Source organism: Diplotaxodon limnothrissa, linkage group LG3 (assembly GCF_057381915.1).
Source record: "Diplotaxodon limnothrissa isolate DT_005_m linkage group LG3, D_limnothrissa_male_GT1.1, whole genome shotgun sequence".
In the NCBI taxonomy this organism is placed as follows: Eukaryota; Metazoa; Chordata; class Actinopteri; order Cichliformes; family Cichlidae; genus Diplotaxodon; species Diplotaxodon limnothrissa.
In genome coordinates, this window is record NC_140598.1 from 42180585 (window position 1) to 42192738 (window position 12154).

A 12154-nucleotide genomic window follows, 5' to 3' on the forward strand; every position below is an offset into this window, starting at 1 on the left:
TTCAACTCAGCAGCCTCAGCGAAGAGGAGGGGCCAGCACATGCCTCCATGCCTCTGACTGCCACCGAGGTACCCCCACATACCAAGTACGGTTCGGACCAGCAAAGGAGGCACAGCGGTGTAAAGCAAGTCTACAGTCCTGGTTTTAATCAGTGAAAAAGCAACAACATTGTCTCTGAAAGAAGTTCTTTCAGAGACTACAAAGACTTTTATTCCACATAAAAACAAAACCCCACCGTTGTTAGCGCTCAGGTGGTTACTGAAGTTTAAAATGACCTTAGGACACTTTATGCAAAATTAGTCCCCAAAGAATCAACATGATGGATCTTAAAATTCATAACTGTGTTTTCATACCATTCACCCAAACACCCTCCTTATGATACATTTAAAAACTTTAACCGCAGATCAGTGTTAGGGATCACGTGTACTTTGCCCTGATCTCTGCTAATGCATAAAACTTCTTGAATTAAGCAGAGTACTCTTTAAGCTTTGCAACACCGTGTTCTCCCTAGAGGGGCTATAAAATCCTTTATTACAGTGCATTATCTTAAATTTTTGTGTCTTGTGTTTCTGGCATAGACTTTTCTGCAGCTTGTTTAGCACCACAGGATCCTAACTAGGTCCTCTTCAGTTTTGGACTTGCTATATAGTTTTTATTCATATGTTTATTTTCTACTGTCCCAATTTCAATCCTAACCATAAACCCAGTAGAGCTTTCAAAGTTTTTAGAAAGTTACACAACGTATTTCATGTTTTAAGATGAGAAAATGTTAAGTCCAACTTGTGATTAGATGACTTTTAAATAATACAAAAATGCAAGAATCACTTCAACTGTGATGCTTTAAAAATTCACAATAAAATCCTCCCAAAAAGTGCACCTTTAAATTATTCCACTGCAGGTCTTGATTCTGGTTTCTTTCACTCCAGTGATTGTAACATAGATAGTGTAATATTGCAAAGGTTGGATGCTGAGATGATTGCTTACTGTGATTATGTGTGCTTATCAGTCCCAGTGTGGGCACATACAGTTTGATCACACAGTAACTTCAGCAGCATGTGTTCATATAAGTTCATGCAACAGTCTTTATGCTTCACACCACATTTAGAGGAAGGCGCGTGTGAAACGAGACAACAGGTACGTTTTTATAGGACGGAGGTTTTATTCTGTACTATTCTACTAGCAGCTTTCCTTCGTTGGGAGAAAGTGACCTGTAATAAAGTGGCAGGAATGTAACGTGCCGGGGCCTAAGGAAAAGAAAAGAAAAGGTTTAAAGTCAAACTCACAGCCTCGAGCGGTGGTCTGGAGTCAGGAGAAAGAATATCCATCCGCGAGGTTCAAACATAATGATTATTTACAGCATACTTTAACACGCGATACACTTTTGGGCATTTGGACCTTCGTGGCTCACACTTACGACCAGATCTTGTTTCGCAAATCACCCCAAATTTATTTTTAATTAATTATCTGTCTTGGGGAAGGTGCACATCCCTGATATCACTGCGCACCGCTTGTGGAAAGTAGATCCGGTGGGCAGGTTTACGAGTTCAGAAAAAGTGAGAGAGAGGGAACTGCAGAGACGCACGGTGCCAGAGCCAGGACCACTGGGAGTCTCTGCAAGCGCAACAACCGCCGACACGCCGAGAAGAAGAACGAGTTTCTTTATTTCTTTTCCACAGTGTGCGTGGGGGGAGCAGGGCTATGACACGCGTATAAAGAGCCCCAAAGTACAGTGCTAACGCAGGCGGATCTTTGTTTTATTCTCCCCAAAAGATGAGTAAAGACTCAAAGTGCCTGCGACAGCTCGGTGCGACTCTGCTACTAGTCCTGTTCGCCGGGGTGCAGCGATCCGACTCTGCGGTAAGTACGCTTCCAGTTCCTTGCACTGATTTTTCCCCCGCTGCAGGAGAACCTGCAGAGACCCACCGGCTCCCTCAGCGAGCGAGTAAAGTTTCTAAAATAGAGAGTCTGCTTTATAACAAGTGCTTCTGCTCTAATAATAATGATCCCGGTTGCCGTTTCCGTTTTACTTGCAAATAAAAACCATGTAATTACACCAATGATACACCTCTGCGCTCAGCTTTCATGGCTTTTTGACTGCTAGGATCACCTTCGCAGGACCTGCAGATTTTCTTGGTGGGAGATCGGACGAAGTTTCTGTCCTGCCCCCTTCGTGCGCATCTTCGCGTTTCGCGTACCTGCGGTTATTTTTTTTCCGCCCTGTGTCTGTATTTTGTTCCTATTCTCGCGTCAAGAACTCGGACGGATTCTAAACTCGGCGTGTGGAGGGAAAGCGGCGCGCCGATGCTTCCCTTAAGAGCCCGCTTGTGTTCGGATTGAACCTCGAACAGCGGGGCTGCTGTTCAGTCTTTTGTGCGTAATTTTGTTTTGGTGTCCTGAAAGAGGGAACTGTGCGTTTTTCTCTCCAGGTGTGTGCAGGTGTGCTTTAAGTTGACAGCAGCTGCTTTCAGACTCACACTGAAGTGTAGAGAAATGAAACCCATATTTAGTGCAGCTGATTAGTCTTTGCATTTGAGAGATGATTCAGAAACAGCAACACAGGTGGGGAAGTGTATGAGCGCGCTCGCACTTTTCCTCTCTTCGCCCTCCACATCTGTTTAAACTAGTGCCTCCTCATCCTCAGCTGTAGATCTCTAACATGTCGGGATGCCGATGCATCACCAAATCAGTGCAAGTGTCTCTCACTCAGGCTCCTCATATAATATTTCATGAATATTCCCTCGTCATTAATTATTAATGAGTCGTGGCTGCACGCCCACCACACACCAGGCGTGTCCAATCAGGTCTGCCAATCAGGTCTGTTTGCCGTTCTGTAAGTCCTCTAGTGGGGTTTTTCATGTTTTTTAAATTATGCAGGAGACATTTGTGTGTTTGAAGATTTTATGGATTAGATTCAGTGTTTTGATGGCAACTGGAACACTGAACAGAGTATGAGCATCCTGTGAAATAACAAAAACAGCACAGGATCAGGTCTAAGACTAAAAAATCAGCATTTGAGAGTTGAGAGTTGTCTGCTCAGAGTTTATAAAGTGATTAGAGATGAAGAATAAATCAACAGATAGAAGCTCTTTCCTCTCCTTCAGCTGTAATATGTCAAAACTATGGTTTGACCTCTTCCCTGCTTTGCTTGGAAATTGTCTCGGTATGACAGAGATTAAGTTTACTGCAATATTTCACCAAGGCCATGAAAGTTTATCAAGGACCTTGAAGTAAACTGTTAAAAGGGTGGAAAAAAGAGAAAATGAACTAAAAAACGTATAACTTTAATTAAGATAGTTACTTGCTATATTAACGGTTTTTTGACATTTAAGCGTAATGATACACAAAAAAGTCACTGAACTTTCACAAATGGTCATTAATGTCTCAATAGATAATAGTAAATTAGCTGTGTGTTTTGGAGCATTCCTTTAATTTAGTGTGAAAGAAGACTCTTTAGGGAATCAAAGTTCCCCTTTCTCCATTAAAGCGCTCATTGAGTCCCCCTAGTGGAGACAGTCTGTCCTGATGTCACTGCTAGCACAAGAGATTGAAAGAAATGATCTTTTATGGCATGTCTTTGTCTAAATTTCCAAACTTGCGGGATAAAAAAAACCCCCTAAAATCAAAGACAAAGCAGCTATGTTCCTGTAACTTAAGCTGACATTGTTTTCAGGTTTAAAACAAACAGACTGGTGTATGTGCGGAGAGTTTCTCATTAAGTTTGAAGGAGAGAGCGTCATAAGTCATTTTTATTGCTCTCTCTCTCTGTGTGTATTAATCCTCACAGATATCAATCTCCATTCAGCCAGGTGAGGGGGTTCAGCGGTAATGTATACCTGGAGGTTTTCCTTTGAACCCGTCATGCAGTGCAAACCACAAACACACACTTAATTTGATGCATGCTTTTTGCGCAGCAAGGGAGGCGCACACCTATATACACCCGCTCGCCCTACACGTGACCCACATCTCAGGTGGAGTCTGTGCAGGGGCGGATCTGTCTGCATGTATGTGTGTGTTTGTGGTGAGAGTTATAGTCAAAACATCCTGACATTGCGGAGATTTGGAGATCGGCAGAGGAGTATCAGCTAACACATCAGAGCTGCAGCTTCCACGATGTCTTCTTCTTCTTTGGTGTTTGGTCTCATTTTTGTCCCCCGATTTGTTTCCTAGGATCTTCTGTCTTTTGTCAACTCTTCTTTAATCGGTCTCCCCCCATCCACTGCACTCGGTCTCGTTCCCTCATGTAGCGCCATGATGATGACGATGACAATAATCAGTCTTGGCAGGAATTTTCCAGATGCAAGATGTACTGATCATTCAATCAATCCTCTGTCTAATAATAATCACATTTATAACCACCATAAATCAGCCTGTGCATCATGCAAGTTCAACAAAACAAATTCGCTCTTGGAACTCCTTCTCACTAGCAGAAATGGTAACGTTCAGAAAAAAATCAAACATGGACAGAACCTGGTCAATTTCTTGCCAAAATTCCCCTGGCTCTGACTTTCATTAAACCCTTTTTTGGTACTAGGCTTCTGGCACCGGCACTCTTCAGTTCTTGAGTGTGTCAGCACCACATTAGTGGAAACGTTTCACCTGTTTACCTTCTCCTTCTCCTTTCACCTTCTGTATCTGCCTCCCACTGCTCCACCTTTGTGTCTGTCCTTGAATGCAAATTCCATTTTTATCTAGCTTAAGGCTCCATAAGCAAGCAGCAGTGGAGGGAGCAACTCTCCAAAGACTTCCATGGATGGATATATATTTGAATATTAGAATCAACTATACGTGTACCCTGCAGGTTTGTCAAAAGATTCATTTTATTATTCAATTAGCATTTGAATTAATACTCAACAGCATCAACAGTTCCGTCTTTGCCTCCTCTAGTCAATAAACAGCTTCACACAGCAGTGATGCAGTCAGAAAGCCCTTCCCCCTCATTAGCAACTCAAGCAGTTGATGTTCACAACCCTCAACAGTTTGGAGAATTTCAGGAAGTCAGGTTTCAACAATGCTGGAGTATTGTAAAGCTTGTGGGCGTGCACACAGTACTGTCCAAAAGTTTTAGGCAGGTGAGAAAAATGCTGTAAACAAAGAATGCTTTCAAAAGTGGAAGTGTTAATAATTTATTTTCATCAATCACCAAAATGCAGTGAATGAACAAAAAGAGAAATCTAAATCAAATCAATATTTGGTGTGACCACCCTTTGCCTTTAAGGCAGCATAAATTCTTCCAGGAACACTTGAACACAGTTTTTAAAGGCTCTCGCCTGGTTGCTCCAAACATCTTGGAGAACTAACCACAGATCTTCTGTGGACATAAGCTTCCTCATATCCTTCTGTCTCTTCATGTAATCCCAGACACACTCCATGATGCTGAGATCAGGGCTCTGTGGGGGCCATAACGTCACTTCCAGTAATTCTTGTTCTTCTTTATGCTGACAATAGTTCTTAATGACTTTGGCTGTATGTTTGGGGTTGTGGTGTTGTGTCATAATGTGCATCTTGTATAATATCTTTGGCCAATCAAAAATCTCGATCCATCCACAGCTGCAACCCCAGTTGGAAGTAGATTTATCAAAGGGGTGGGTATTTACTCAAGGGGCACATGAGAAGCTGGGATTGTTTTGGATTGCAACACCAATAATCTCATAAAGAGATAAAATTAATACTGAGCAGAACTGAGTTCAGCTTATTGTTGTGGCCCTCCACAACAGCCCCAGTTTCTCATGTGGCCCCTCGGGTAAATGAATTGCCCCCCCCCCCTCCTTTATCAGATAGTTTCTGTTTAGTTATCATTAAGGTAGCAGCTAGTGGTCATGCCTAATAATAAAACTTTCTGTAACATTATAATAGACTAATTTAAAAGTATAACACAATTATTTGTGTCAAACTCCAACTCTGAAGCTAAGAAAATTCTACCAGCAACCAGGCAAAAATGGCAGCCGCCAACTTCATCAACCCTGTTTGCTCACAGAACTACCTCACATACTTATCGTTGTTTTGTTTGTTTGGCACTACCTAAAATTGTTGTCATACCCCACCCCAACCTTACCCCTCCACTCCCGTGGTATTAAAAATGGTATTCGATATGAAATTCTAGTATCAAGATAGTGTAAATGGTGTGGTACTTATATAATGCTACGTGTTCAATACTTCTATCTAACATTAACATTTCTCTTACTCTTATGAATCTATTCGAGGCACCGTAATGTCACCTAAACATACTTTGACAAACCTCCATTATTCTAATTTGTTGCTAACCTGCTCATCCTTCAGTCTCTGTGTATTTGTGGCAGAACTTACACAGTGGTGTCAATGACCTTCGGATGCCGTTAGGATTAACAGGTGGTCAATGGGAGCAAAACCAAAAGCTAAAAAGCTAATTACCCGGATTGAGTACAGACATTTCTCTTCCCCCGTCCTTTGCTGCTTTGTCATTTATTCTCTTTGCATGAAGAAGCAGACCTGATGTAGAAACCAAAGTGAAAATAGCCAAAGATGCAACAATGACAGATTTAGCTGTAGCCCTATACTACTGGATACCAGTAGTATAGTATAGTAATAGTAGTACTCTAATACAGTGTTTCCCAATCTTTTGGAGCCACGGCACATAGTTAGAAAAATTACATGGCACACCACCAAACAAAAATGACACAAAAAGCATTTTGTTCACCTGGTAGACCGGAATTGGCTCAGTTTGTCCCCAGTATACCTTTTTTGCTTTCTTCTGAACACTACTGATGCTAGGGCTAGATTTACTACTTTTTCTTTAAAACATTTTTTTCTATTGCTATCACGCGCTGTGTCCTCTCACAGCATGACTATTATAGCGTTTCTTCTTCATCTTCTTCTGTTTTACTGGCAGTTTGCAACCTATTTAATTAGAGCAGGTAGTTGTACTGCCCTCTAGTGGAAGAGAATGCAATTGTTCTGCCCGCGACTCATGCCGATCGCCTAAGAGTACCAATCAGGTGGAACTAAATAATCTTCCACAGCACACCTGATCCTTTCTCGCGGCACATAATGGTTGGGAAACACTGTTCTAATATATCTGCAGTAGTAATAGCAGAGCACTTGCATCAATTGCAAAGCTTCACCTAAACCCACAATTTTCAGTTTCATTCTCCTTGTTGTGGAATTCAAACACCTCCTCAACAATTTGCTAGTCAAGGCTTGCGTTTTTATTTCCATCTGGTAAATAAATTGTTACGTGATAAGAGCAATATGTTGTGACTAATAAGACCCAAACAGGTCGCAGACGTGGGTGTCTGCATCACGATTTTCCATGAGTTTCATTTTCTGCTAATTCAGACTGAAACAGCATCCAGTCATTTCCCTGTTGCCTCCTCTTCATGGGTCTTTAAATGTCAGGCTAGTGTGGACATCAGATTTACATGGACATCTTTGGTGTACTCACAGCTGAAGACATTTTTATTTAGAAAAGCATTTGATTAATTTCTTCTTATGCTGTTTTTATAGTTTTATTGTTTTACATTGTTTTATTTACTGTTATATTGTTTTATATTCCCATTTTCTGTGTTGTAAAGCACTTTGTGATTTTTATCTGTGAAAAGCGCTATATAAATAAATTTTACTTACTTACTTACTTACATTGGTGTAGTAGAAGCAGTAGAAGTAGAGACCACAGTGATGTATGTTGTGTTACCAGGTGTATTCATTTATTTGACATTTTGAAAAAAATTTAATGCAGAGAATAAAAAAAGTACGTATGATACGTCTTAAAAGCCGTCCCTAGTGTATACTAGGAGCAAAACCAGGGAAACTGGCAAAAGGTAAATGACTCTAGTAGACAGAATTTAATAATGCCAAATAATCATACCAGCTTTTTCTGGTGGTGCTTTAAGAGGTGAGAAGTTATGTGTGCAGGGATCAGACTTTGGATAGACTTGGATATTTTAAAGGCTTTTGAAGGTCATACAGAAATGAACAGGAAGCCACTGGAAGGACGTGAGGATGGTTTTCTTGTTGGCTTCAAATAGCTATAAGCAGAAAATCTCACTTCACTGAGCAACCACACTAGAGATAGGTGATAGTAGAGCTGATAAAGTCACAAATAAGGACTTTACCCCCAAAGGATGGCTGATCAGGGAGTTACAGGTGGATGATATCAGTGTCTACTTGAAGTGCACCATCAATTGATGGCTTGTAGGGGCTGTAGTGGCAGTAGTAGCGGGTTTGATTATATTGGCAGTAAAAGATCAACCAGAACAGTAGTAGTTGTAGTTTTAGAAGGAGAAGTTGTACCTGAACTTACATTACAGTAGGTGTAGCAGTAGTAGCAGCTCTAGCATGAGCAACAACAGTAGAAGGACACATGATATTGAAATAAAAGTGATATTTAAATGCTTTTTGTCATTTTTGCAACAGCAGGGTTAGTAGTAGTAGAATCTAACCCTAACCCTGAAATCAGCAAGTAATCATGAAGGCTGCAGCCTAATGTACACAAGTACTTTTCAAAATGGGAATTTTTTTCATCTCTTTAAAAAAAAAATTTATCCACATGAAAATGCGAAATAACCGATCTGAAGCAATGTCAATACCATGCCAAAGCAACAGGTGGTGATATAACCTTAACCGTGAAGAAATGTTGGCCAATCAAAAGCTCAGCTTTGAAGCTGAGTGCTTCAAAATCTCCACCCTGGCAAGAGTGTCTGTAACGCTCCATTTTCAGTAGGGATGGGTATCGTTTAGGTTTTATCCGATACCGGTGCCAAATCGGTACTTTTGAAACGGTGCCGGTGCTCAAACCGGTGCTTAAAGAATGGAGAACACAAACTTTGTCCAAAAACCTCTCATGTTCAGCTGTTTTTTTGTAAAAAGATAACAATGTTAGCCTTTTCTGCAGCTATAGGGGATTTATGGTATCACTCTTGGCTGGAAGCAGTGCTTAAACAATGGAAAAAACACAAACTTTGTCCAAAACCTCTCATGTTTAACTGTTTTCCACTTTTTCTTTGGTCATTTTAGCCTTTTTGGCCAGGGTGAAGGGAGTATCTGCCATCAAACAACAAGACAGCCGCATGTAGCTATGATGATGTTTGCTAGCTCACCTTACATGCATTAATGTAATAACGTGGTTAGCCTACTCAACGTAAATTACACACGAGCAACATTAAGCTACTCACGCAGAGAAGAACGGCTGCTGCTGCATCATCATCCTCATCATTTCTGCTACACTGGCAGGGCTAGGGGCCAGGACTCTCCTCTTTGGGTTTGTGGGGGATGTTGCTAAATCCGGGTCCGATAACAGGCAACCCACCCGCAGTAGATGCGCTCGGTGTGAGGTCTCGCAGCAAGCTATCAAATACGGCGCATTTCTCAGCTTTAAAAAAAACCCCGCTATGCGTCGCCAGGTGTTTCATCGGATTCAAGGTGTTACTTCCTTTGACAGTATCACAGTATCAGCTTAAAGCACTTGTTGCAGACTTGTTTGCATATTTTGCTGTGAAGTACAGCCAGACTTTTGACCGCTTCGCCTTGGGCATTTTTAATCTGTAGCTCTGCTCTAACAGAACGTACGTACCTGGCCCCGCCTACTATCCTCGGAAACGTAAAATGATTGGCTAGAAGTGTATCACAGCTCAGGAAAAAAAAGCACCGAAATAAAGCACCGAAATGTGCGCTGCTTTTCGGTCTGGTTACTACCGTTTATGTCAGAACCGGTGCCATCATGGCACCGGATACCGGTACCCATCCCTAATTTTCAGTGAACCAAAATGTCGTTTACGTGTGGACGAATGTCCAAAAATGCATAGAAAAAGCTAAATTGACCAAAATACATGCATGTAGACGTAACCTAATGCAGCCAACAACAAGCTAATACTGAGAGCTGAATGAATGCTATAACTATTTCATATGGATAAAACCAGCAATGTTACCTATAGAGCAGGGGTGGGCGATATAGCCTCAAAATTACATCGCAATATTTCTTGATCAGAATACGTTGTGATTCTGAAATTTGCGAAAATTATATTGAACAAAAAATACAGATGATTGCAGTTTGCATTTGTTAGTGTAAAGTAAATAAATCCTTATTTTCCAATGAAATACTGCCAGTCATGATAGGGTACTAAGTATAAAATTAACATTTTAAATAAACGATCTGCCACCACATCATTGTTTTAAAGCATCCATCCATTCTCCTCCTCTTTTCCTTATGAGGGCTCAGGGGTGGTGGATGTTTTGTTTTGGTATTGAGGTCTGGTATTGGTACAGACTACTAAATTTCTGGTGTCATTGCATTCCCAGTTCTCACTACTGTAAGATTTTAGTCAGGTTAAAGTTGAGTGTACCTACGTGGAGATGCACGTTACTGCTATAGATGTAAGCTGCCATCATAAGGGCTTCAGTGTCTTATCCATTTCATCTTGTACTTCTAGTCTAGTCATACCTGTTCTTTGATCTGTTCGCACTTCTCAGTATCCTAGCAACATCACTGAAAACATTAAAGTGGGAAGGAGATCTCTCTTTAAATGGAAGGAGGTTGTGCTTTTAAGAGGATTGAAGGTTTGGTGGAGAGATTAAGGTTTCGATCATGTGATGACCTTTTGGTGATGATTCAGACCTGGGATTTGTGTTTTATTGATTTTTTAGTTTTTTTGGCAGCCAGTTATGTTTTGCGCTGATGGAAATTTCAGATATATGTAACAGAACTTGCGATGAAACTGTTTATGTGGGAATCTTGTGGGATTTTTTCCCCCCTGTGTCTGAATGGAGTGTGTGGCTGTGATTCAGCGGGCTACCTGACAAATCCACCTACATGCTGTCCCCCTCAGACCCCTACTTATCTTTTCTTCTTGTTTTGCTGACCTCCTTTTCTGAAAGGACATCATCTTTGTCCTGTGTTGCTCCTTTTCTCCGAATAAAAGGGAATTTTGCCGCCCAGAGGAAGCTCGAACTGCTGCTTAGTGGGGAAAAATAAGTTCGATTTTAAGACGCATGAGAAAAATCTGTTAAAGTGTTTCATATGGAAAGCAAAACAACAATAAACTAAAAAGCACCAATAAAGAGAAGTTACTGGGCAAAAAAGAAGAGAGATGTATGGTTAAAAACATCACGTTTCTCCACTCATTTGTTTTGCATATTTTGTTTGTGAGAAGAATAGAAGCTTGTGAAGTTTAATCTGTCTGTGATCAGTGGCTTCGTTTGATCAGATTTCTACCTTTCCCTTCCCTTTCACTCTTTCAGCTCTGAGCTGAGCACACAACAAACATTTCACTTGAGCAGACTGGCCTCATATTACTAAGCACCTCTTTACTGCCATCTCGTCCTGTTATAACGTCTTGTTTCTTTTGTTGTCATTGTTACTTTGTCAACTGGGCTTTTAAAGTTTGAGACTGAGGTAAAAACTTCCCTCTCTAAACTGCGCTCAGCTTGTTTTCAGCTCTGCTGGCATGTCAGCTTTCTCTTTTTCATGTTTCTTTGTTGTCATTCAACACTGATGATGAACTTTGCTGTAAAACTTTGCACTCAATTAATGAAATTAAAGTCTTCACCAACCCTAACTATTACATGTTCCTCAGTTTTATCTATTTATGCTTGTATGTATGGACACTAACAATGATGCAGTGACAGTTAGCACCCAGATATTAGTTTGTTTAGCTCGCAGGACCCAAAGAGGTGGGTGAGCGGCTCAGTACCCATAAAATCACCAAAGAGAAGGGACCGAATGTCCAGAACAGGCTAAACATAGATGCAGAGAAGAAACCAGGACATGACTAAAGCAGTTTTATTGACCAAGAAAGATATTAGGGAGTATCTTAAAGTCTTTAATCCTAACAGTGCTTGAGGAGCTGAGTGGGTAGTCATTACCAGGCTGAGCAAAAAGGGGAGTCAGGAGACCCAGAAAAGTTGGTGGATCAGGGTGGTGTCCAAGTCATGACAAAGAAGTCTTTTAAAGCTAGTGCAGTTCGGAGGGTGGAGGGCCAGGTCGGCCAGAAAGTGGAATGGGAAGGAGGAGAGGCTGTAACTAGACTGACAAGTATATCAGCATAGCCTACAGTCTGGCAACAGCTGAAGGTCATTGGAAGATTAATGTGGGTGACCCTTAGGCACATCTGAAACCACTCCTGAAATCAATTCAATTTCAGATAAAAGGCATTTTAAATTGTAAGGTCTGCAGCCTCGCCTCTCT

At 41.1% G+C, this 12154-nt stretch overlaps 1 protein-coding gene across 1 annotated transcript in view; it reads left to right on the forward strand.

The window, feature by feature from the left end:
- Nucleotides 1-1591: 1591 nt before the first annotated feature.
- col4a5 (collagen, type IV, alpha 5 (Alport syndrome)) overlaps nucleotides 1592-12154 on the forward strand; it is a 72446-nt gene continuing 61883 nt past the window's right edge. Inside the window, exon 1 of the mRNA XM_085349343.1 lies at nucleotides 1592-1857. Within this exon, the coding sequence (XP_085205469.1) occupies nucleotides 1771-1857 (87 nt within the window). The 5' untranslated portion in view covers nucleotides 1592-1770. The remainder of the gene's footprint in view (nucleotides 1858-12154) is intronic.